This window comes from Mya arenaria, chromosome 13 (assembly GCF_026914265.1).
Source record: "Mya arenaria isolate MELC-2E11 chromosome 13, ASM2691426v1".
In the NCBI taxonomy this organism is placed as follows: domain Eukaryota; kingdom Metazoa; phylum Mollusca; class Bivalvia; order Myida; family Myidae; genus Mya; species Mya arenaria.
In genome coordinates, this window is record NC_069134.1 from 30389150 (window position 1) to 30415972 (window position 26823).

At 36.4% G+C, this 26823-nt stretch overlaps 4 protein-coding genes across 4 annotated transcripts; 3 read left to right on the plus strand and 1 right to left on the minus strand.

Annotated features, from left to right (window-relative positions):
- Positions 1-9173, minus strand: LOC128214079 (poly(U)-specific endoribonuclease-A-like). Its single transcript, XM_052920330.1, has 8 exons — positions 9049-9173; positions 5904-6004; positions 5160-5267; positions 4736-4868; positions 4092-4193; positions 2731-2875; positions 2295-2450; positions 1-1776 (listed from the first exon to the last, which is right to left on the minus strand). Exons 1-8 carry the CDS (start codon positions 9093-9095, stop codon positions 1672-1674), a joined length of 897 nt encoding a protein of 298 aa, XP_052776290.1. The 5' UTR covers positions 9096-9173; the 3' UTR covers positions 1-1671.
- A 521-nt stretch (positions 9174-9694) lies between these two features.
- Positions 9695-15756, plus strand: LOC128214080 (uncharacterized). The gene is made up of 11 exons (XM_052920331.1): positions 9695-9792; positions 10696-10778; positions 11136-11207; positions 11483-11621; positions 12633-12733; positions 12904-12978; positions 13125-13219; positions 14207-14270; positions 14475-14534; positions 14728-14919; positions 15636-15756. The coding sequence occupies exons 1-10, from the start codon at positions 9753-9755 to the stop codon at positions 14857-14859; spliced, it is 861 nt and encodes a 286-aa protein (XP_052776291.1). The 5' UTR covers positions 9695-9752; the 3' UTR covers positions 14860-14919; positions 15636-15756.
- A 383-nt stretch (positions 15757-16139) lies between these two features.
- Positions 16140-23480, plus strand: LOC128214078 (pancreatic triacylglycerol lipase-like). Its single transcript, XM_052920329.1, has 11 exons — positions 16140-16636; positions 17811-17961; positions 18292-18463; positions 18598-18826; positions 19124-19243; positions 19373-19498; positions 20183-20289; positions 20716-20848; positions 21578-21689; positions 22286-22483; positions 23105-23480. The coding sequence occupies exons 1-11, from the start codon at positions 16582-16584 to the stop codon at positions 23250-23252; spliced, it is 1551 nt and encodes a 516-aa protein (XP_052776289.1). The 5' UTR covers positions 16140-16581; the 3' UTR covers positions 23253-23480.
- Positions 23481-24215: 735 nt separating this feature from the next.
- LOC128215193 (perlucin-like) lies at positions 24216-26280 on the plus strand. The gene is made up of 2 exons (XM_052921901.1): positions 24216-24554; positions 25888-26280. The coding sequence occupies exons 1-2, from the start codon at positions 24222-24224 to the stop codon at positions 26278-26280; spliced, it is 726 nt and encodes a 241-aa protein (XP_052777861.1). The 5' UTR covers positions 24216-24221.
- Positions 26281-26823: the final 543 nt, after the last annotated feature.

Here is a 26823-nt window from a genome sequence, read left to right on the forward strand (position 1 = left end):
TGAATATTTATTATTCTTGCTTAGTAATATATATAATATCAAAGATAGATGCATACAAATTGTACAAACTAAAAATGAAACCACAACCGGATCAGAGCACCATTTAATAATAAAGGCGATAAATCATTCATTAACATAAAGATATTGTAACAGGTCATGTACGGAAGGGCAGTATAAAAATATAAAATTAACAACATTATAAGAAGACATTGCACAAGAAAATTTCAACCTGGTAGGCATACACAACCATGTATGCCGAGTAAATTTCAATTTGGAACAAACAACTACATATATATCAGTAAAATAACAAAAAAAATTGTCAAAAACATTAAGTGCTTACTTGGGTTAAATTGCACAGATATCTGATTCCTTTAAATGTATAAAAAATTATTAAATAATCATAAACATTGCCTTCTGTAAATAGAAATATAAAGCACATGAAAAAATACATGCAGAGAGTTGATATTGAAAAACTCAGAAATTATCCAAAATATGCACAGGAAACATTTTACTGAAAAATGAACACACTTAAAAAGGCACCCTTACTCCCATATAAGATTTACCACAATTAATATAATTGTGTTAATATACCAACAAAGGATGAATAAATGTCAAAAACAATGGTTTTTATGAAGAATACCGAGATTAATTATCAGTATTTAATATTTTCCATAAAGGCATTATTTAGCAAGAAGTTAAAGGTGTATCACTCAAAATTTATGTTTGTTATACATGTGTATGTATTGATTTTGAATAAGAGTGTCACTTAAAAAATACAGAAAAAATTAAACTTTAATTTTAAGTACATAAGTATGTGCCAAAATATGTACATGTAAAATAAAAATTGCAATAGAGAATAACACCAATTCATCAGGTTGTGAGTGCAATAATTGGCAGATGAGAAGAGAAAAACATATAGCTACAACTAGTTTATACAAAGTGCACGAATATTACAAAGCCTTGAACCAAATGGAAAATTACCAAAGAGTACATGATAATACAGAGTAAAATACCTGAGATAAATTAATATAACAAATCAAATATTAGCAAGATGGGGACTATTCTGGCAAGGAGGGAAGAGCTTGTCAACATAATCTTTTTTTTCTAGTGATTATAAAAAAGCGAATACAATTATACAGCATATTTATTATCACAAAGCTGACGATAATCAATCAAATATTACTTCAGAAGCATCTACCATTATTACCAAATATTTGACATGTTTCTAATATTAGTAAAAGTATAATCAAAGTTCCTACATCAAAACATACTGGCAAGGTGTATCTAATACCCGAAATTTCAAAAACCTGAGCCATATTACGGAACATATCAAATTTTAGCAAGATGGTGGACTATACTGGCAAGAAGAGAAAAGCTTGTTAACATTATTATTTATAACTACTGGTTTAAAAATTGAATAAAAATTATACAACATATTTATTATCACAAAGCTCATTGCCATAAATAAATCTTATATCACTTCAAAAGCATCAACTTAAACAAATTATCTGACTTGTTTTGAATATAAGTAAAAGTGTAAATAAAGTTTCTACATTGAAACATACTGGTAAAGTGTATCTAATACTCTAAATTCCAACAACAGATTTGATATATTGTATAACAATATGAGCAAAAGTGAGATTCCAAGCTGGACCATTATAACTTGGTTCCCTACATCCTAGCCGCTGATATATAGGCTGTGCCGATGTTTTTGGGCCCGAGGGGCATGGTGGCCACCTCCACTTCATACTCGCCCAGTTGAACGTCAGTAACACCCTGTAACATGGAACACAAAGCGTCATGTATTGATCACATCTTTGTATGAAAAATGTCTTGCCAATTCAAAATAAAACTTATCTTATGTTAGTTTGAGCAGTATTTATTCAGTATCATAACATGGTAAATACAATGCATGAAAAATAAATTGGCATAAATGGTCTTGTAGATCAGGAAACAAGATCTAGAGCAGCTTATGTAGATCCGTTGATCCCTTTCCACCTAAATTTGTCCTCAAAATTCTGCAAATCAAATGTTTTTCCTGTTGGGTGCACAAAGGTCACCATGACCTTGACCTACTAACCTCATCACCCTCTGACCATGACAAACTTGCATACCAAGTTTAAAGACTCTACAAGAAGTCAGTAAAAAGGCTTACTTTGTTTAAAGACTACAATAAGTAATCCAATCAGAAATGATAGAGTAAAGATGAGGATGACACAGGATAAAGTAATCACTATTTGTCAACCATTGTTTGGAGCCGACACACCAACCATCTGATTTCAACTGGTTCCTACCTGTTTTGTGAAGAAACACAGGGTGTATGCTGCAATCTCGAACTCAGGACTTGTTCCCAGGAAAGTGGAACACATGGGCTTCTCCTTCTCTCCGCCGTCACATCCCGTCACTGTGAACTGGATTGCCATCAGACGGGGGAACTCATCATCTTTGATCTGTGAAAATAAGTATTGAGAAATCACATGTTGACATTTTAAATTTCATCGTCAAATTAAAAGATATATATAATTATTTTTAACTAGTATGTTGTTTTTTTCAACAAGGTCAATGAAAAGAATGTATTTTGGAAATTCTTAAGTTCTGATTTCATAGGATTAAAGACATACTGAAATAAGGAAAGTGTCTTAAGTTAGGAAATGACTTAAGAAGCTTTATGAATACTACCCAGTAATATAAATTCCCTTCATATGTGCAGGGTATTATAAATACACTCACGGTTTCCCGGCGAAAGTATCCATGGTAGTCAATTTTCCCAGCCTTCTCCTGTAGGTAGATCTGGATCCAGTTGTGCAACCCAATAAATTCATCATTACGACATTCACCCACAAACACGTGCTCAAAGCTGCTTGAGTCAAAGTCCCTTTAAACAAAATATGACACATTTTGTGGGGCAACATTTACGAGATTCTATCTACTTCTTTATTCAATGTCACTTACTACCTTTTCACATTCACCCATTGACTAGCAATATGAAGTTGTATGTTACCAACAAGAGGTTGTACAGATGTTGAACTTAAAAGGTCACAATACTACATGTACATAAAACTTGCCCACTTGATTTGACAAACATGTGGATGTTATACATATACACATTTATGTCCATTCTTATAGTAACTGTGGCCTTGGTTTTCTGAACACGTAATAAAAAAGACATTATTAAACTAGTATTTGAACTTGTCCAGTTTCTTGATTCTACATAAATCTTATGTCAATTCACTTGATCATTAAACCCATTGCTAAACTCACTTAAACACACATAGTTATGTCAAGCATAAACCAGATGACACTTGAAATTTTCCTTCCAACTACAATACGGTACATTCAATCATCATGGGTAATTCTAAAAGAAAAAAATCAGATACTAGTACATGTATATTTGCAAAAATGAAAGTGTACAGTGACCTTGACCATACCTTTCTCCCTGGTTCTCAATATGAGAATAAACCAGAGATTGTACGGCTAACACTTGAACATGATGTGTGAATTACTACACGTTCAATCATTTTTCTAGAATTATACAAACAGGTGTAACAGATATCTGCATTCTTGTATACCGGACGTGTGTTTCCGGTCGTGTGACCAGTGCTGGAAAAACCCATCTTACATACCCCATGTAAGATGAGTCACGCGCAATAACGCGCCACTTCTTATTTCATTTATTGTATGGTTTATGAAAGATATAGAATGCCATTTTAATAAACCGCAATCAAATATATATGTTTGCAAGACTTTTAATTAAAATTGAAAATAACTCATCGTAAAAAACGCTATTTTTAGTTATTTAAAATTACTGCGCTCTATGACGTCAGTAAACAACGTCGCACGCGCTTTTTGGTGTAAATGTACGAAAGTTCATTTTCCATAAATTCATAATTTTAGGTATGCAAGAAAAAATATCAATCATGTTTTTCCGGTCCGGATCGAAAAATCCGACCCTCCGGCACGCTGCGTGACCGGTAACTCGGCAAGCCTCGTTACCGGCTAACGCCCGTGCCCTCGGGTCAGATTTTTCTATCCGTACCGGAAACACATGATAGGTACTTATATAATAAAAACGACTGTAACCTTGACCTTACCTGTCTCCCTTGGTTCTCCGAATGAGCATGAACCAGAGATTGTACAGCTGACACTTGAACTTGTCCACCTCCGCTGGGGCCTTTCCTTTCTCTACCAAGTACCTGAATTAGCACATGTACATTTGTATCAAATTCACAAATGAATCTCAACTGATTGTTGTAGCCGTGAGTGCAGAAACAATATAACTGTTAAACTGTTCAAGGCAAATTCTTATTTTTTATTTTCAGCTTTATATTATTTCAATCTTTATAATGTCTTAATGTTGTATGAAACACTGATAATAAATAGTTTTATTAAAAACTGAGGTTAGCGATTCTATTCTTAGATGCTCGTGTTCACATTAAACTTGATATAAATTTAATCAAAATCTGAACAAATGCATTTCAGATACTGTTCAGACATAAATTCATAAACATTTAGTACATTCAGACAAAAAAGTTAAGATGAATTCTATGTCAAATCAACATTTCTTTAAAATTCACATCTATGAGTCACTACTATGGCGTTGATGATTTTTATATTTTTGTATTTGTTAGACAAGAGGCTTTGTTGCATAACTTGTTAGAAAAAAATAAATGTCTAAACGCTTATTCCTTATATCTAGTGTAACAAAATGCATGTAAGTTAAAAATTAATAATCAACCTGTGACATTCCTTCATGACCTCTGTCTCCATGATGGCATTGATGAAGGCTCGGTTTTCTGTCTTCTCTTCAAATGTGACTTCCTCCTGGACACCACACTGCATCTCGTAGTTATCCAACAAGGCTCGGAACGCTGAGACATAAAATGATGATATCTAAAATGGTTTAGGGTTTTTCTGTGTTCTTTTTTCTGAGAAAGTTACTGATTCACTTTACATGGGCTAAAAAACCTTGAACCATTTGAATGTACCGGTAATAGAAAATTATTCATTTCATATTAGAAGACTGATGAAAAATGAAGTGAAAATAAATGTTTACCGGTACAATAAGAAAGTATAATGGCATGACATACTTGAGTCAATTGCTATACAAGTTGCAGCTATAATTTGTTTGCTTTATAAAGTGGAAAAAAATGTTTTCCTACTTTGGTAGGTCTCTCTGGCAAAGACTCTATCTTCATCTAGGAACTCGAAGAGAGGGTATCTGGAATCCCTGGAGTCATCAACACATTCCCTCGCATTTGTCACATACCCTGAACAAAATTGTAGTGTTCTTCAATTTCAATAAAAACAAATAATTCTGTCAATTACTATTGGACATTTTCTCAAAAAATCATAATCAATTTTATATATCTATCACTCCCATAGTGACCACAATTTAAATGTAAATACTAGTCACTAATAGTTGCATTGTTTGTGTAATACTATAGCAATGATTCATTTTTTTCTGTGTACTCCCAGTTCTATTGTCAATTGTTTTTCCTAAACTATCTGTAAATTACTTGTATCCTGTTGCATAAAATTACAGTAGGTTAATGCATGCATTTATGATTACTAATGCATGCATTAACCTGCTATACTCAAATGGTTCTCATATATTCAATTTCAAGAGACACATTCAAGCAAGTTTTAAAATGAATCACTAATTCAATATAAACATTGACATTTTAGGCTGTGAAAACGTTTATGTAACTTGGTATTCCATATGTATATAGCTGCACTTAAACTGTCTCGCTATAGAGCTTGTTTTTATAGCGATGCAGTAAGGTGTTCGCTTTCAGACCGAGAGGTCGTGTTTTTGGACCAGATAGGTACACATAGGGACCAGACAGGCACACATAGCAATTTGTTTAGTCTGTTACATTTATAACTTGGATAAAAGAGCATACTTTGGAGGTCAATATTAAAGTCGTCCCCTGGGTAGCACTTGTTCTCATCCAGCTCCCAGAGTTTTGTCAGGATAGCAGACAGCTCCTCATCTGGCTCAAACCTAAAAGAAATTGAAAATAGTCAAATGATACACAAGTTGTAAAGATGTGCACACACTTTCACTGTAAAACTATAGTAAGAAATATTTCTCCTTATTGTATCATTATGAATTTATCTGTAACTCCTGGACACCTTGATTTTATCTCACCTAATGCAAAAATCTTTAAAAACTCATGATGTACATTGAAGTGGACTAATCCAGCTGGACTCCAAAAATTTAAACAGAATGTGTTTAAACCTGGAGAGCCCGAGACTGGTTCAGTATTTGAATGCAATTTACTGGACTTACCGAAATATGATTATTTACCGAAAGACGGGTAAAATTACCGAAAGACGCATGAAATTACCGAAAGACACCTTCGAATGCATTTTTTTTATTGTTTTTATATTAATATTATAAAAATACATTACCAAACCAAATTTTAGAGAAAAATATCAAAATATAATGATGTTATAGGCAGTTGGAATTTCAGTTTTCGGGATCGAATTCCGCGTGCCAACTCGCCAACCGAAAGTCAAATAAAATCTTCCAAAATACACAATAATTCCAATTAATGATGACCTCGTAATATTCATATAACTAAAACACACACATAAAAATGAAAAAGTTAATGAAAATATTTACTCATTGGTCAATTTGAATAAAGACAATATGTCAGTGAAATATTTGTCTCCCTTCGCCAACCGAAAGACGATTTAACACGTCAGTTAAAATTAACTTATTAGTTTTTTTTTATTATAAAAATGATTATGAATTATGATTCAAAAAATAGCATTTATATTCTTATGGAAATGTTAGATCAATAAACAGCATTTGAAAATATTTAGGAATATATTTGAAACATTGCTGTTGAAAAAGGTCGAATGTGTCGTTAAAATCGTTTCTTATAAACAAGCTTAGATGTATAGTTTAGGGCTTTCAAAGTATAATATAGTATGGTAATTTATGAGAGTTGGAAAAAGAAGTTTTTAAACAGCGAAGTTCTCATCTTCAAATAAATTTGCTTACTTATGGACAATATTAACCAGACCACATCAAATACACAAAATCAGGCGATGTTTAAAACAACATAATTATCACCCGGTATATGACACCACACAAAGTAGCGGCACGTTCTTCGGGGACAGTTTGGTATAATTGGAAGTGTGTTAATTTGGCTAAACCTTTTTCGGCTCTGTGACACGTGTTGAGTAAATACCATAATAATTACGCATTAAAGGACCGCAGTTTGTGTACATTTATAATTGCGGGTGAATTTCACACAAATAGACGGCTTCATTTGAAGATTCATAAATAACAATCGCGAGTAAAAAGGTAAGTTATTGCTGATGGTATTAAAGGGGTCCAAATTAATAGAACTTTACACTCTGGAATCCCTAAAGATGGATGAGTTTCCTTGTGCTATTTCAACAATGAAGATATCTACATAGTTACCAATGATAATTATTGCACATAATAATTAAACTCGATTCAGGGCATTGTCAACATTTTTGCCAATATGAACTTAGGTAGAAACAACTATCTTTTCTTCATGATCATATTTACGCATGGTGCATTCAAAGGTTATTCCTAATATATTCTTATAACTCAATGTCAATTTTATTGTTTTGTATTGTGTGACACATTTGTTTGTAACACAAGGTGTATTTTCATTTCATTAGCATTGCTGTTTGCAATGTGCATTTTCTATAGCTTATATGTCATGTATGTAAAGAAATGATGAAAAATAAAATCAAAATTTAGTATTAAGTTAACTGCAGCCCTGTTAACTGTATGTATTTGTCATGTTTTTACTTCACCTTAAACATATCCAAAAATCGTATTTCAATTGACAACGGGAGAATACTCTTATCGACTAAATAAAGATAATTCTTTTGTCAATATACCCATTATTTCAAGATATTTTTTTATAATTTTTGGCTACAATGCATAAAATCATATTAAAAGGCGTCTTTCGGTAACTTTCTTGCATTTTTACTCCAGTTTAACCATATCCATCAATCATATTTCGGTTGACGATGGCAGATAACTCTATTTGACTAAAACATGGAAATTCTTTTGTCAATAAAGTCATTATTTCTAAATATTTTTTTATAATTTTTGGCTACAATGCATATAATCATTATATATACAGGATTATTAAAAAATAAATACATTAGAATGCGTCTTTCGGTAACTTTCATGCGTCTTTCGATAATTTTATCCGTCTTTCGGTAAATAATCGTATTTCGGTTAAGTCCAGTATCTAGTCCAAATAATTGTATGTTGACGGATTTTTTTTAGATTTTTGATATGGCAAATCCTTCAGGTACAAATTGTTTAGTATCAAAAGTGGGTAGTTGTTCCGATCAGGATTCCGGGTTAAAGCATATAGCGTCTATAAAATATCATAAAAACAAGAAATATTACCAGATAATGTTATTTTATATTTAGTTCCGTACACAAAAAATAAATATCCAACTTCTAATTATGAGTTTGATGGCTTTTCTTCATTTCATTCTGTCAAAACATAACGATATATACATGAAGGGCACCTGCAAGGCTTCAGGGCACAGTTTTAAATTGCTCGGAACATTTCGGCCATGGCCGAGTTGTTATGATTGTATAAAGAGGTCTATCTCGAAGCTTTGTCGGAGGAGGCTGAGTTATTACGATTGTATCGAGTTGTTCCCCTTCGCATAATTGTTGTTTGTGTCAGTCAACTTTCGTTTTATTGGAAAGGTAAACAACTTGTTTTTATGCATTAAATGCTTGTTTAGTGCAAAATAACATTTCACTGACATGGTAAAATATGAATATTACTCTTTATGATCAATTTCAACAATAAAATACTTCACTTAAAACAATTTCAATATGTTTAAAACACCCCCGTTTTTTGCACATTCCCGTTTAGACGTTAGGGACTGGAAGAATCCCGTATAACACGTCTATTATTTTAGACTAGTCCAGTATCCCGTTATAATATAGGCGTTGGCCGGTTGCTATCTGTAAAATACCAAATCAACGAATTGTGAATGAACAAACAACCTGGATGTAGAACATACCCTCTTTCATTTCTAAACCTATTTTGACGCTGTTTATATTGTGCCATTGTTAATATCTGCGAAAAATGCAGAAAACTGTCACGTTGTGATTCTGCACCGATTCTGCTTCGACAGTTGACGTTTCTTCTGAAGAGAGATTACGTCCGATTGGTTAAAATGGATAAACACGAGCCAATCACAATGTGGTTGAGAAAATAATGTATATGCAAAAGCTCATATCCTACTGTGCATAGTGTTGGTTGCAACCAACAATATTACGTTTTGTAATTTGGTGCTTATCGTCATCGCGCACTTTGTGGTCGCTTTGTCCAAGTCCAAAATGAAATGTTTTAAAAGACTGATCAAATTATTTAAAACTGGATCATTATAATAGTGCCTACTGATTTCCAAATTTAAGAAAGAAAAATGAAGTAAGGCGAATGCATAAATATCAAATTGAGGCTCTTGCTCTGAACTTGAAATTGATACTGCGCGTCGACTGATTTCTCTATAAAAGCACAACGCGATATTCAAGGTTTTATCCTTCCAATATGTAGCTGGCCATGTAATGGTCCAAATGGCCATACTGCTTTAATGTCGATGCGCTGTGTTCCCGCTGTAATTTTGGTATTACTGTCACGATAAGATAACAATACTTGTACAGAATGCTGACCTACTAGTATTGACATTTTATAATCTATTATAGACGAAACCAAGGAAGTAACATGAAGATTATTTTGTTTGCACTTCAACTCGCTTATGCACGTAAGCCATCTAACACATGATTCTTGTTTTATAGTATCCATTATTTTTTTATAAATGCTCATGTGAGCCGCGGTAGAGCCAAAGTCAATTTGGCGTAAAAATCAAGATCAAGTTTATTCAACTTTAGTCAATGAAGCACTGTTCTTATTTTATATATTTACCACAGAAAACACTTAAAACTGAAATCTTCTTTCATGAAATACTTATCTAACATAAAATGCATGGCCGCCATTGCTTGCTGATTGTGAGGATATTATTTTAATCTGATTGGCGATATACCTGCTAGCTTTAAAAACTGACAATCGTTCTCACAAATAAGTGCGAACTGACTATTAGTACCGAAATTACATAAATCAGTCATAATACATACTAAAAAATCGATACAACAATGTAAATAACGCATTGGAGTGATTGTTAAGTCCTTTTTAGTCCAAGTCAAGTCAATTGTTGAATTGGTAGTGAAAGGCCTCTAGGATCAAATGACATAGATAGAATACATGTACATTCAATCAAATAAATACATCGTGTGTTCTCACTTATTTCAGGGCAAATTACAGAATGAAACCAAAATGAAATATTCTTAAAATAGTATTGTAGAACGCAAAACTGTGCGTTGAATTTCTTTAGATCGCTGTGCAATTTATATGGATTGTTTCGCTTCATATTTTATTTAAAACGCCATCATGAAACTCTAAAATACACGAAGTGTAAGTGTAGACACACTTTGGAACATTCGATCGCTTGTCTTTGAGCTTACTGTAGCTTTATCTTGGCAAAGTAATGTCTGATGTTTGTAATCCTAAAACATACTTTGATGCTCAACAGTTTACGGTTACTTGACGCCAGCGCTAAATAAAAAAAATGCATGTATATCGCGGATTCCGTGTATTCCTCTGCCTGCAGGAGCTGGGCAGATGTGTTATGACTGCAGCCGAATGCCCTCACCCAGCGACTGTAGCCACACTATCCTTTGCAACGAACACGAGGTATGGCTTAAAAAAGTAGCAGTAAACAAGTCGCTAAAAAGTCGAGATTATTAGATTTTGCCAACAAAAGTGAAAACATCCCTCGACGTACAATTACTACAGTGACATAATAATCATTGTTGTTGTAGTCGCTACCTTCTTTGTTTGATGGTATAATGCCTTCAGGGATGATCCTACACGCATGTATGCTAATCTAAAAATATAATAATCATTTCTTTTTGACATTTATACAATTTTAGGCAATCATTCCGGCTCCTCTGTGAAACTACACATACTGCTCAGGTAATCGTGTACCAGTGTTATTTTACTTTCATCATGCGAATCTTCGCCAATGTGCTGATTTCTTTTTGTTCGCAGACTTGTCACACCACCCAGATTGTGACGGACAATGGCCACATCGTCTACGACTCTGGATGCATGTCCAACCCGGTAAATCTACGACAAATCTAGTATGATGAAGTACATGCATTTACATGTTATTTTCCCAAGGAAACAGTGTATGCTTTCAATAATGATTTTCCTTCAACTTTGCCTTTATACTGGCCTATTCCACAAAGATAATGATGTTGCTTTGAATTTAGCCGACTTCAAAACAAGGGCATCTCAAAAACATTGTCAACTAATGATTATGTTCATGTATCCTTATATATTTCGATTGTATTTCGAATCATTTCATAAGTTTCGAGAAAATGCATATGTTCCAGAGGTGCCCAGGTGCAGGAAGCGTTAAGATGAGTCCCTTACATGACGTCATCATCTCCCCTCGCATTCCCGGCGATATTGTCACGTGCATTGAGTGCTGTCGTGGAGAATTCTGCAATAACCAGGGCTGTGGCGCAAAACGTAATGAAAGCGTTTTTCTTCATATCATTTTGATTATAAAAAGTCACGATGGCTTAGAAACTCTAACCCTATGCTAAGGATTGTGGTAAAATGCAAAAGTCATTTCATTATTCTACACCTAGTGCACCTCCCAATGCAGACATATAAGGGCTTATATTATACCTTACATAAATGTGTCCCTTCTTTGTATATTTAAAGTTAATCGGTCCGTATATCAATGTATTTTGATAAAAATCCAGTTTTATGACGTCAGCGGTCCATATCATATTTTGGCTGGTCTGGACCTCGCCAAAATGTAATATGGACCGCTGACGTCATACAACTTGTAAGTGTGGCTTGCTTTTTTCACAACGGCAAAAATTGTCGCAAGTAAACGCTATGTTCAATAAAACACATGTGAAGTGCTTTAAACTATTGAATGGCAAAACAAAGTGTTCGGTACAATAGAAGAAATATTTACACACCACCTTCGTTGGCTGACTGGCCGGTCCTTTAGTCTAAAATAATAGACGTGTTATACGGTATTCTTCCAATCCCTAACTTGCCATATCAAAAACCTAAAAAAATCCGTCAACGTACAATTATTTGGACTAGCCGGTCCTTATAATGTCATATGACCCTCAGTGTTGTGTAATATTTCTTTATTAGACAACCGGTGATTACCAACAGACAATAATTCGAAACCAGGGAGACCGTCACCCGGAAAATAGATTTGTCCCCATTCCCCCCCCCCAAAAAAGGATTTTTGATGCATGCAACACAGTTGAACCCAGGGATGTTTATTACAAATTTCCCGGCTCCCGGCGAAGGATTTAGAAAGAAATCTAAATACCTTTGGCGTGCCAACCACTAGGGGCTGGGTGTGGGGGCAACACATTGATTGGTGTATACTATGATAATGCTAAATGGTGTCATCGACATCAGATTTTACAACTTTTGAAGTATACAATTATAGCTCAACAAAACGGTGTCCCGTCATGAAATGGTATTAACATGATCTCTTCGTTTCAGCCCTTCTTGACCGCCCCTCCCGCGGACCAATCTGCGTTACCTGTGACGTATCTGTGTCACCAGACGCATGTGAATTCGTCTCCGTCTGTACCCAGGACGAGGTACGGCTAACCTTTAAATCCCATTTGACTTTTTCTTTACATCTTGTCTGTAAACAAACGATCAAACATAAGTTATAAAAAGCACCATATTGTCAACGAACTATGTGTGGAGTAGTTTGCAATTTTAAACTGTCATTTATGAGTTTTGCACATATGTTTTCACTTTTCAGGAATGCTTTTTGTCGTCTGATTACAATCCATTGACGGGAGATAAAAGATACACATCAAAATGTGGATCCAAACAGGTAAGGCACTGAATCGGGTATAAAATGAATGTACATAAAATCATTTACATGTAATTAAATGCAATCGAAATTATAACTAAAATATTGAATGGTATACAGGCCTGGAAGCAATCTATCATTAAGCGATTCTTGTTTACTCTTTACAGACATGCGAAGCGTTACGGCGTAATTACGCGGATGTGATAGGGCGGAGGGCTGCGCCCGACTGTTTGGGTTGCTGCGATGACGACTATTGTAACAAGTAAGTGTTCATGTTCCACCTCAAGCTTTAATCTTAATGTCATCGTCGGATAATCTTGATCGCCCTTGGTTACAATAAAAAAGTTATTTCTGCTTTATCAGTGGTCGGCAAACAAGGGGATTCACCTACAATAAATATTTTGTCAAAACTGACATATGCTTGACCCCTTTGAGAAAAGAATCCTATTTTACTAAATTATATGAAAAATTGGCGCTTTGTTACCCGATCGGATAACAAACTGACAAAATGTTCCCGGTTGGATGATTTTATCTACTGTCGTGTTGTATTACGTGGTAAAAACTGGATCATTTGCGATAACAATAAAACAATATACGAGGACAAGACCAGTAGCCAAAACCTTAACCAGGCACAAGATAAAGGCTTAACAGACACTTAACAAAACTTAAGGAGCACCAAAATATAATATACATATAATTTATACAACATATTTTATACAACGCCCATATATATAATATAGTAGGAGTTACCGCCCTGGAACGGTCAGTGAAAACAGGAGTTCACTGCGGGAGGGGGTTGGGCGTTGTATTTAACCAGGCTTTGAGTACTCAACCTAAACTTGTCTTCAGTCGGTGAGCTTAGATTCCATTCGGAGCTCCTCGGCCATTTTATCGAAAACACCTCGGATGTATTTGGACGGTTTACATACTCAAAACGTGGAACGTTTAAGTCCGCTGCATGTAGATCGCGTAGTAATTTTATTTTGCAGTTAAACTTTATTACTTAAGTCTTGGCAATATCAATTATGTTTGCAATAATACACTTTACTGACAATCAATTTGAACTTAGATCAATAAATACAACTCTAAAACACTACATTTAATAAATGATATAATTAAAAAATGTACGAACTACTTCAACTGATGTGAGGTTGTTTCGATAAAAATGGCCGAGGAGTTCCGAATGCTTTGATTTTCGTTGACAGGGATAATAATTATTCTATTTTCTACACGATATGCAACTTTTTAGCAACTGTTCGAATGTACTGATGGTCGGCACTGGCGATTCACATACTTCACGTAAACCCACCACTGTAAGTTTGCATTCATTTCAGTCAGTGCGTTTTAGGGCGCGGCTTTTGTATTCAAATCTTCATCATTACTCGCAAATTTTCGGACAAGATTAGAAAGCTCAATATACACGTATTCATTAAACATCAGTTTTTAATATATTCATGGGTTTTAGCATGTTGACAGCTGATAATCCTTCATTTTGCATTTTATATATTTCTGTTCAGACTATTATTTCCCCCAGGAAACAACACCTCCTTCGACCACACCAGCACCACAAACCGCAGGTACGGGGTATTTCTTTCATTTTTAGAATATATTTGCCGTTTTCGGTAAAATTTAGAGTATTTAGAAGCCAATATCTAGAAAATGAGCTTTACGTAAAACTTAAGAACATACTTTTATGTACCTGTACAGATAGATTGGATGGTGACCGGCGCACAAATAATTAATACAATTTTGAGGATCTCATAATTTCAGAAAGTGCGTGTGAATCGAGCGGAGGGTATAAATACCTTAGTGAATGGGGCTACTGTGTGCGCATACATACGGACGAAAAACTCAATTGGGACGCAGCCCGAGCAAGCTGCAGGCAGGCGGCGGGCGACCTGATAGTATTCCATAACAAAAACGAAGAAGCGCTGTTTGATACTTGGCTTAAAGATATTCATGGTACGTTAGCGAGATTAACTTTATCACATTGATGGAATTATTAGCACTCCTGTAACAGGGATGTGATTGATCTGGCAGCTGGAGGGCTGAAACCATTTCGGCCATTGGTTCTTGGGGCGCTCTTCGGGTCAAAAGCACACTGCCGTAGATGAAAAACTGGCCTTTAAGATGCTCTTTTGAGGGCTTTCCTGACTTCAAATTTGAAGCAAATTGGAATATCAACAATCACAACCAAAGCAACCAAATAACATTTTTTATGAGCTAAAAACAATAAAATATTTTTTATATTTTTATTTATATTTATTGTGGGTGGATGGGGGTGGGGGCATAGGATTCGCGAATTCGCATACAGATCACATCCCTATGTAATTAAGTTTCAGCAATTTCAAAGATCTCAACAGGCTGACCTGTAAAGTTACAACTGTTTGATATATTTTCTTGAAATTCTTCAAAATTATGTTATAGTATATCTTTGTTCATATGTATGCATATCTCCTAAAAGAAGCAAGTAAAGACTGACTTTAGTCTATGATTTTATTTCATTTTATTTGACCTTTTACCTTATCATACAAGTTACAACTTTATAAGATAGTAATTCGACTGTCTCGGTGTTCAACATTAATGTCTACCGAATGCCAGTCTTCGAAAAATACCAGCTCAACTTAAGGAAGCCATATTCGTGTCCTAGCATTCGAAACCTTATTTCCGTCTAACAGCGCAGAGCCCGGTCGACATCCGGTACTGGGTGGGAGCCACGGACCGCGGGCATGAGGGCCAATGGTCCTGGGTGGACGGAACACCTGTGGCGTCGGGTACAGACGTTTGGTGGCCCGGGGAGCCGAACGATGCCGGGTACCCGGACGGCCTCCACGAGAACTGTGCCGCCGCCAACTTTAATCGCATTGACGGTTTCGTGAAATTGAATGACCTGAACTGTACAATCCATTCGTATTTCATTTGTGAGAAAAATGTGATATAGCGAATACAGTTATATAACTTATAACATTTAGATATTGTCATTTATATTTACGTGATTTGTTTTGTATTACATCGTACTATATGTCTTGTGAGTTTGGTTTGTGGTCACCAAGCCGGACAAGTGGGTTTTCTCCGGTTTCTCCGGTTTCCTCCACAACACAAGACCACACTCTCGCGTAAAATCGTGCCAACGAGAGTGATTAATATAATGTTGTAATAACTTGTTTCACAATCGTTGTAAAATAAATATGTTTAAACTAAACTAAACGTCTTTATAATATTGGATAAATGAAACAAAAACAACCAGGAACGGAACAAGTGCATCTGTATACATGCAATTAATCAAACGGACTTATTTGCGATGTGAAATCAAGATGGTTAACCAACTTCGATCAACGGGAGGAATTTCATTATTGCCAAAATATACCATTTTTTTCTCGCATTTATTTCCAGAATTGTATAAACCCGGTAAACATTCTAACAAAGCGCCGAGTTCCGGGCGTATCCACAGCTGAATTAGCTCAAATGTACTGAACTCACCGACATGCTAGGAATTATATAAACAAACATGTTCTGAGAAATAGAGAACAAACCAGATGCCCGCTAGGTTATAGAGGGAAGCCAAGTTTACATTCAATTAACTGCTAGAACTTCTTTGATTTAGTTTATTTTCGACCGCAATTCATGAGAACCATGTTGGAACAAATCGGAATAAGACTTTGGTTCTGTGTTTTTCTAGGTAGGATGATTTATCTTATATATGCTAACGTTTTGTTTTTATTTCAATTAGATCATTAACCTGCACAATATATAGTTTATTTCTATATTTGTGGAATATGTTCAAACTGTTATTGCATGAAATACGCATGATCTTAAATGGCATATATCGGAAAATATTTTACTGATAAATTGATATGAGATGATGAGTATATTTCATATTATATACACAAAATCATATTCATCGAAAATTTAATTTATGTCTAGTCCTGGTACAGTCTTATTCCATCCAAATTGAACGTCAAAGTCGTAAATGGTGTTAACTTGATTTATTGTTGTTCTGTAATTAAAGAAATATGTTAAAAGTAGTTTGAAACAATGGGTATGATAGGGTTATTAGTAATAGCCCTTTTATTATAGACATTACTGGTTCAATCACTTATAACACATTGGTCCGACTTTTCAGAACTTTGTTTAAAGCTGCACTCTCACGGCCCTTTTTTTGTTTACCGTTTTTACAACTTTTTTATTTTTTGTCTTGGAATGAACAAATTTTTGCGTAAATATCTGCAAACCAATGATAAGAGACTGGTGACAAAAGATCAGATCGCAGATTTTCATATTTCCGTTCCAAATTAAGGAATTACACGGTGCATATCCATATCGGTAACCTCTTTGCGAAATCTACTGAAAAGGTACCCTCTTTGCACATGCCCCGGTCATTCTCTGCTGAAAACAAATTGGCGATGGACAACAAGCCAGTAAATGCGCATTCAACTTATGAAAGGAGGTATGTCATGTGCAAAATAAGTATACCACGGAACATTAGAATGTTATAGCTATGTCTGTTTTATTAATGTGCCCATTTTTCAATTACTGCAACTCCACAATAAGCTACACAATATTGATATGTCTTGCCTCGCCCACCGCCTCTGCATGTTCTGCGGGCTCAAATGAACCACTGGTTTGATTATGTACACCCCATACATATTACATGTATTCATTTATATATCATGTTCATACAAATGGCAATTAACAGTCTAAAATATGTGGTAAATTCATAAAAACACCCTACTTTCGGTTTTGCAGCGGCACGGGATAACTTTAAGTTCGAACCCGCAACCAATCACAGTGGTGCTGAGAAAACATCAGATAATAATAATATACAATAAATCCGGTTCTTCTCTGTCCGGTAGCCACTAGCGTGTGGGCGGCTCCAGGCGCTGAGCGACAGAAGCGGTCCCGAACGTGCTTCGGAGAGCTGGGCTGCTTTGCCAACCTGCCGCCATTCAACAACACAGACGGTCTGTTGCCTCAGAGCCCGGACACCATACAGACCACGTTCAGGTAAGACTGATAGAATTAGAGATATGAACCAGGCCATCGTGTACAATCACGCTATATTAACTTAATTCAATTTATCAATCTACGTAAGATATGATGATATACGTCTAACTGCCTAACTGAAAATAGAAGACCTAAGTACATATGCATACAAATATGCCCTCGATATTGGCGCCAGCTGTGATACGTCTGTAATTATCCATAGAACTCAAGAAATTTAAACGCAGTTTGCCCTAATGTCATGAGTACGCATTCCGCTAACGTCGGTATATGTTTCAGTTAGTCTATACCAAAGGAGTGCGTTTCTGACTTCTTCCATTTGATCAAATTTAGGTTGTTCACAACTACATGCAAGCGCCCCCGGGTCCTGACGCAAGGTGACGCCTCCCCGTACACGGACTGCGGGTTCGACCCTACACTTCCGGTGAAGTTTATCGTGCACGGGTTCCTGCAGCACGGACAGGTGGCCTGGGTCCGCGACATGACGAATGCACTCCTTCGAAAGGTCTTTACTACAGCGTTATACTAGTTTAGATGGCGCAGATGATGTTTGTTTCTTTACGAATTGCTTTTGATATGTTATAAAATGTCTACAAGTTAAGACCATACAAGAACTCACAGTAACCCTGTATTCTTCAGGAACCGATGTCCGTTGTGACGGTGGACTGGGGCTCAGGTTCTGGTTTCCCTTACTCGCAGGCGGCCGCCAACACGCGCGTGGTCGGGACAGAACTGGGAACCCTCATCTCCACCTTGCGGTCCGAGCGGGGGGTACGTGCCGACAAGATCCATATTATAGGTCACAGTCTGGGCGCGCACATCGCTGGCTACGCTGGGAACGTAAGCCCGGGCATCGCCAGAATCACGGGTCAGTCGACGACTGTGTGTCCCTGTTCTGTACCTTTATAAAAACGGCATTTTCTTAATATGTTTAGTAAAGTAGCAGTTAATTTTAAGTTTGAGAGTGTAATGCCGTAATAATACTTTTAAAGATGGCTCTGGGCTCGATCTCCGATATGAGTGCAATCTTCGTGTCTTTAAAATAGCACAGGAGCACGTATAATGCACACCGAATAACAGCTGACATTGGCATCATGGATTGTTTCTACTTTCAATTGTTTTATATACGATTAACAAGTTATCAATCTCCCCGCTTATACCACAGGACTTGACCCCGCGGAGCCCGACTTTTCGGACACAGACCTGGCCGTCCACCTCGATAAGACGGACGCGCTGTTTGTTGATATCATCCACTCCGACGGCGCAGAGTTCGACTACGTCACAGGTATAATATGTTTAGGAATAAACTCATAAAATAGACATTTGCAATACGACGCCACACTGTACGAGTAATTAACTCATCTTTTGTCAATTTGTCTTAAGCCATCATTTATCCGGGTGTATTTATTTGCAGGTTTTGGGTGGATCGCAGCTGTCGGCCATATCGACTTCTACCCGAACGGTGGCATGAACCAGCCGGGCTGTCCGCAAGAGAGCGTTTCCAACATCATGTCCGCCGCCTATAACCACGGCATCGAAGGTAGTGATCTTGCGTATTCTTGTAATTTACATGAGTGATTCCTCGTCTAAAGGGCTAATACTTGATTTTCCATTGAACGCATCCCCACTTTGTATTTGCGAACGTAGTTATAAACACCTACACAACGTTGATTTTGAACAGTAGAATATAGTGTTGGTACCCCGCCTCGAGTTGGTCGCCTCTGTATAACGGGAAATAGTTTCTGTTCCTGGGAGGAGCAGTTATTTTAACAATTTAAAAAAATATAACTTAACCATTATTCCATCATTTCATGAAACAAAACGCAGTTTCGCCTCTGACAGAGCTCCGCCTTTGGTCTTTTATTAGAGTTTGATTGAGAGTTTAGTTTCTTAAAACAATTCCACAGACCTTCTCACAAAACCGCCGCCTGATGGAGCATTGTTAAACCATTAGTTTGGAAACAGGTTTGTCGAAGTGTTTGAGGAAACTAATCACCTAATCAAACTTCGGTTACCAAATGAAGGCGGGGCTCTATGAGAGGCATAGACTGCCCTTTGTTAGTTTGTTTCATTTGAAATGGTGAAGAAAAAAAGAAGTTATCTTTGTTTTAAGACATTATTCGAAGCAAAATGTTGCCTTCCGAAGAAGCACTTATGGCGTAATTTATCACGTGGTATACACACACTGATACTCGCACGACTATATAAAATTATGTACTTTCAGACGCGGAGGACACCCTGTCCTGCAGCCACAGCCGCTCCATCTACCTGTTCACTGAGTCCATCCTCTCAACCTGCCCCTTCTTCGGCCACCCTTGCTCAAGTCTAGAGGTATTAACATTCAAGGTTTTTGTAACAGTTTTTTGGTAAAAGAATCATGATCCAGTATAAGATAACCTTCTGTTTGTACTTTATTTTACGAACGGACTTGTCGGCAACCATGGCAAGTGTTTAAGGTAAATGTCAAGCAAAGTTAATTTGTACAGGGTGAACAGTCGCTTTCAAATTAGACCCACTCGGTGATCAGATTGAACAAAGCGGGTATCCGGCAGCATTAAGACATTACCAGGCAACAGCTTCACATTTAAATGTTACTCCACTTGACTTTCGCGCAGGACAAAATCGCCGAGAGACGCGTCTGGTGTGGAAAGGGACTTCTGTGTTCACATCGCTTACGATGCAGACAAAGCAAGAACGGGAAAGAAAATCCCGACTAACTTTAAATTATTATAATCCAAATTCTTTATGAATCTACAGGCCCTGGACAAGAACGCGGAGAGCTGCCTACGGTGCCCCCGGGGAAACTGTCCACAAATGGGATACGATGCTGATAAGACAGGACTCAGTGGAAAGTTCTACCTGCGGACCCGAGGGAGCGCCCCGTTTTGCGGTAAGCATATTATGCCTTTAGAGGGACTAGACACAATATGGTTCCAAAATCGGCAAATACAGTATTCCCTCAAAACAAGATTAGAGTTGTCAATACGAGCTAGTATGTGGCTGATAATTCATCCTTTTACTTTATTAAAAAAAATTGTCGCTGTCTTTGTAGAGATGACCAGTTTAAATATAGCGCATATGGTTTACCAGTGTGTAGTGTGTATAAGTCACAAATACATATACCGGAGCTATTTTTGAAATTACTGGATTTTACGTGGTAGAAAAACCCATTGGAAAAACCGCAAAATCTGCTAAAGATACATGTGTCGTATACGATGTGATACTTCAGAAAGTAAGATTGAATGCGTTGTACGCAACGATGTCAATTTTATGTTAGTTTTGGCATTTTTTTCTTGCATTTGTATCATCTGGTGTCTAGTCCCTTTAAACGGCATGTGTGTAAGGTTCATGCTCATTGCCTTATAAATATCGAGTAGAATGATGTTAAATATGAAAAAAAATATCTCCTAAATGATCGACGGAAAGGTCTTATATGTAAATAAAATTATTGACAATCATTGACAATGTAGACCGATCTATCGACAATGATGCATTTTATTTATTACCATGGTTGTTTTGGGTCAAACAAAAGGTTTTTAATACGATGTTATTCTGACAGAATAAATTGAAAATAATACGTTTTTAGCTACGACCTTTACCTATTTTGTATGGTTTCCAGGCGAGAGTCAGCACGTGACGGTGGAGTTCGGGAGCATGGATACAACTTCCGGCCAGGTGCGCGTGGAGCTCGTGGGCGAGGACCTTTCCTCTGACGCCGTACACATCAACAGGTAGGACTTTAGAAAGAAAATTGTCGACGCTTGTATTTATTTTTAGAGTGTCATATCTATGTCTCGACTTCGGATCCTGCAAAGCGTATTTAAACTATGATTTTAATCAGATAAATTTAAAAGAAAACGACAGGAGAAAATGTAAATTGGTGTTTATATCCATAATATAAGTATAGTTCTGAAATATTCATTTGAACGCAAACAAAACTAACAAAACTCACAATACAGTCGAAATTCGATACGTCGAAATCTGTTATTTCGATGTTCTGGTTGTGTTTAACATTTTTTCGAATGCAGTGGGTTAAGTATTTCGGTTATACCGAGTTGACATTATCTCGAAGTATTTACGGGGGTCCCAACGAATTCGACGTGGCGGGTGTTAACTATGTATAGTTATTTTGGCTAGTTCATTTAAGTTTCAGGGTTGTTTTTTTATGGAAAGATAGATAAATCAAAACAGTTTTTATATCACACAAGATGTACTTATGCATGAATTTACGATATATACTGAGACAAAATGTTATTACAGATATATCATTAAATGCGCAGAAATAGAGTCTATCTCGGTATTACAGAACATTTTTTATTTTATACAGCAACAATGATCCATTCAAATCCGGCGATCGTCGTCACGTCCTTGTCGTGGACCGAGAGCGTGTGAGTGACGTCACACAGGTGCGCGTGACGTATGCACGTCCCTCTAGCCAGTCGTGGTGGTGGTGGCACGGCAGCGTCACCACCTACTCCGTCTCTATTTTCTCGGTAACGGTCACCAACGCGGAAGACGGACTCAGGTTAGGAACTATTTAGAGCATTTACTTCTTTCGTGTAATTACAGTGTTTTTTTCGAAAATGGAGAAATGTCATACACATTTGCATGCATTTCATAAGCTGCATTCTATAAACGGCGTTTTTGTGCAACTTGATCTACAACTTTATTAACTGTTCTTGTGCCAACAAATTCAACAAAGCCTCATTAATTGATTAAAGCACTGGTTACGTTATTCACATGTTCCTTTAAAGCTGCACGCTCACCGATTGACAGTTTTGACATTTATTTATTTATTTATTTATAACTCGGAATCATCTTATTTTGGCTGTATTGCCTTTAATCCAGTCACGATAGATAACCCACAATAGAACAGATCTCATTTGTTTGGAAACTGATGACAAATTCATTTTTTAAAGCGTTATTAACGCTTTTCGCCATAAAACATCATCTTTCGAACGTAAATATGATAAATTGCGATCTGATCTAGTCTTATCTCACTGATTTCTACACATTTACGCAAATAATGGCTCATTCCAAGATAAACAACTAAAAAGTTGTCAAAACGGACAATCTGTGAGAGTGCAGCTTTTATATAAACATCATAAAACATAGCCTACTACAATTAAAGCTCCTCTTTTTTCAGCGTCCATTTCTGTGGCGACTACCGGACGGTCACCAATGGTAACACGATTACGTTGAGCCGCGGGACCACGGACCCTAACGCCTGTCTCGTGCCCCAGTCGAACGTTCACCGCGCAGATCCACTTGTCGCCAGGCACCAAATCGTCTAGACGAATACAAACCTGCGGCTGTTACATATATGTCTAAAATAACAATACAACATCATATTACACCCAGTCACTACGTCAACTTCTAAATAGAAGACTACGTACAAAACAGTCTGAACTCCAAATGATTTGAACTATCAGGAGCTAGTCTGTTTTGCGCTTAGCCCCCAAAAAGTGAAAATAAATATACAAATGTACTTATATATGAGTTTAATAAAATGTTTTTGAAGACATACGCTTCCAACCATTTTCTAGGCATGTTTTTTAATGTCAAACTGTCAAAGGAAAATGCATTTATATCAAATACCTCGGAATGTAATAATGAACACTGTAAAGTTTTAAACTGATTCGGATCTGTACGGAAATGCATTTAGTCAAAGAAATGACGCAGTACCTCTTGAATGTCGTTTAAGACTGACATTTGTGAACAAAACTGTGAAAGTAGAGTGGGTTTTTTTCAGGAAAAATAGAATCCTTAGGGATCAATTTCATTTTTTAAAACATCGGTTAGTGGAATTGTGTGTTCGATGAAATATATGCAAGACCATTTATCTTCTGCCAGATAAAATAAATTATGGGAAAATGACACTGAATGGAACTTTTATTGGACAACTATAGTTTTTAACACTACTTGTGTGTTTCTGAAAGGACCCATTTAAAATGCAAACTTCGTCGTTTACTCATGAAATGCATTCATGTCCGGTCTTTTTTGTCCAAAAGTCCCCTAGCTTCGTATTGTAAAGACAAAATAAAATATTGGAACAAAGGCGCCCATTGCATAATGCAATTCCTAATGCATTTCATTGTTTGGATTTTCCAGATTTAACAATTATTTTTAATCAAAAATAATTCTTTTATCTTTATATTTAGACTTTTTCAATCCTTGAATTTTCAACCGGCTTTCACGAAAATCTTCATACGGGCCGGGACGGTTTTCAGTATCTCGAATGCGAAAACTCCGTTCATTTCAACATGCGTTTATATGAAAATTTCTGTTCGATTATCAAAATGGACTTGAAAGTATTCTTTGCTAGTATATGTTTATTTTCTATGATCGGCTCTTATTGCGCAACACGATTTAAGCAGTATGAACTCCAAACAGTTCCTACTGACGTCATCGACGGAAGTCTGATTCAACGGAACGCTGCCTCGGCCAAATCGTGCGTCTATTTGTGTGCAACGTTAGGGGTGTATGCTTGCAACACAGCACATTTCAGTGACACATGTGATCTAATGATGACGTCATGTGACGCAAGCGTGAGCGTGACGTCAGGAACGTTCTGGAAAATTAAACCATTTGTGCAGGTAAATGGAAATATTATTACAAAATAACTGTATCATCAGCTCAAAGCACTGTCATTTCATAGGAATGAACTCCTTCTTTGGTGCCATATAACCTAAAATGCATTTAGTGACATTTAACCTTAAATTATTGATTTTTTTTCTTCAGATTTAGCAAAGGGGTCACTCCTATCAACGAATAGGCATATTCAAATGACTGGGAAGCTGTTTCGAGATTCCCTGACATCTTTAAACTGCAGTAATGCATGGTTCTTTTATGCTAGATAGTTGGTAGGAGTGACCCCTTAGATAAATCTTAAGAAATAAATAAATATTTTTAGGTTATATGTCAATAAATGTATTTCATGTCATATGATACCAAAGCTATCAAATGTTTGTGGTTCAAAATGGGACTTTCGTCTGAAGTTGGTAAAACTCGTGGGCCAATCCCGTTGCATGTTTTTTCGAATGTTTTTGCGTTAAATATTACATTGATATTCTTATTGTTATTTTTGTTTTCATGGAATGAAATGGTATAAAAGTTCATGCTTTTTTCAAGTATATGCATGCGCATATAACACTAGCAAAATCATCATGGCTGGCCGAATCATTCACCCTTGAACTTAATAACCAACGTTGTAACAATTCCCTGAAAGTGAGAGCTTGCAATGTTTCTTTAAAGCTGCACTCTCACAGATTGAACGTTTTGACAATACTTTTTTACTTTTTTGTCTTGGAACGAGCTAATTTATGATAACATGCATGGAAACCAATGATATAAGGCTGCTGACAAAAAATCAGATCGAAGATTTTCATATTTAAGTTCAAAAATTGATGTTTTATGCATTTTTCTTAAACCGTTAGTAACGCTTTTAGCCATAAAACATACATTTTCGAACGGAAATATGAAAATCTTCGATATGATCTTTTGTCAGCAGTCTTATATCACTGGTTTGCAGATATTTACGCAAAAATTTGCTCGTTCCAAGACAAAACAAAAAAAAAAATTCAAAACGGTTAATCTGTGAGAGTGCAACTTTAACAATAATAAGCATCTTATCACAGTGCATATGATAGGAGTATTAGCACTGCGTTTTGATCCGGAAGGTTGTAATTGACTCGAAAGGAGAGGCGTAGCCGAGTGAAAAAAAATATGCAAAATTCCAAGATGAAGTATTTGTGGTAGTTCGTTTGTTTTGTTTAAGGAATCGTTTTACTATATAATTATATTAACTCGTAAACGTTAGACGCAAACACATTGAGTTAGTCTTAACAATAACAAACAGATGAACGCAAAAATAGGTCATGTCATTTATAATTATACATAAATACGTAAATTTCTTTATTTCTTTATCAGACTTGTGATCCGGGTTGGACATTCAACTGTGGCTCCTGTTACCAGGTGTATACTACTCCACTCAACTGGAGTGACGCCAAATCCTCGTGCGAGGCGTTGGGCGCACACCTGGCAACCATCACCGGAAGTTCCGAAACTAAGTTCCTAGAAAAGATGATGAGTGTTGGCAAACATCCAAGCGTCCACTACTGGATTGGCGGCTCAGACGCGGAAGAGGAGGCGCGCTGGGAATGGGTCACGGGAGAGGTTGCCACCTACCGAAACTTTGGCGTCAACCAGCCGAATGCCGGCGGTGACGCCAACTGTCTGACTTTTATTTCTCCCTTAATCGTCTGGAACGACGTCAAGTGCGAGGCAGCGTTGAACTACGTCTGCGAAAAGGAGTTGAATTAGTTTTCTGGTTTTATAATATTATTGTGTGCGTATGATGATTATTAAGGTCGATGTTATTTTAATCATGACAGGAAACAGTACATGTATATTGTTTCATTCAACTTACCGTCTTAAGTAATTGTTAAAGGGTTGAATAGAAGACGCAGTCGCTTTTACATTTTGTTTTGGTGAATGCAGTTTAGTGTTCGAAATTATATTTTGTTTTTACTGACTAAGCCTCTGTTTGAATTTGACTGCTTATTTACAAAAATGAATTTACTGCAGAAATCTACTGCCATACCATTTGATAAAATATAAGTTCGAACACAAAGGCTTCTTAAATGAATCCATTCAAACTTCTTATTGTAAGCATTTGACAAGGTGTACACGAATAAAGCAATTTCAAGGATAAATCCTGGGAGCATTATGTCTAGATATAAATCATATATATTACAGGGCCAAACAATGGATACTAATGTATTGATAGGCCTAAAACAGCATGCATTTGATAAGAGTTTGGTTTTCTCATGAAATTAAAGAAAAGCATTGTAAAACTATAAATGT

Bases quoted from the DNA above. Each gene is read 5' to 3' on its own strand.
- LOC128215193 (XM_052921901.1), top strand. From the start codon at position 24,222: ATGCGTTTATATGAAAATTTCTGTTCGATTATCAAAATGGACTTGAAA. The intron at 24,555-25,887 runs GTAAATGGAAAT...TTTCTTTATCAG, and splicing joins AAATTAAACCATTTGTGCAG to ACTTGTGATCCGGGTTGGAC.
- LOC128214078 (XM_052920329.1), top strand. From the start codon at position 16,582: ATGAGAACCATGTTGGAACAAATCGGAATAAGACTTTGGTTCTGTGTT. The intron at 17,962-18,291 runs GTAAGACTGATA...GATCAAATTTAG, and splicing joins ACCATACAGACCACGTTCAG to GTTGTTCACAACTACATGCA. The intron at 18,464-18,597 runs GTCTTTACTACA...TGTATTCTTCAG, and splicing joins CGAATGCACTCCTTCGAAAG to GAACCGATGTCCGTTGTGAC.
- LOC128214079 (XM_052920330.1), bottom strand. From the start codon at position 9,095: ATGGCACAATATAAACAGCGTCAAAATAGGTTTAGAAATGAAAGAGG. The intron at 4,869-5,159 runs GTAGGAAAACAT...TTTATGTCTCAG, and splicing joins TGCCAGAGAGACCTACCAAA to CGTTCCGAGCCTTGTTGGAT. The intron at 4,194-4,735 runs GTTGATTATTAA...GTGCTAATTCAG, and splicing joins GTCATGAAGGAATGTCACAG to GTACTTGGTAGAGAAAGGAA.
- LOC128214080 (XM_052920331.1), top strand. From the start codon at position 9,753: ATGAAGATTATTTTGTTTGCACTTCAACTCGCTTATGCAC. The intron at 11,208-11,482 runs GTAAATCTACGA...CATATGTTCCAG, and splicing joins CTGGATGCATGTCCAACCCG to AGGTGCCCAGGTGCAGGAAG. The intron at 12,979-13,124 runs GTAAGGCACTGA...TACTCTTTACAG, and splicing joins CAAAATGTGGATCCAAACAG to ACATGCGAAGCGTTACGGCG.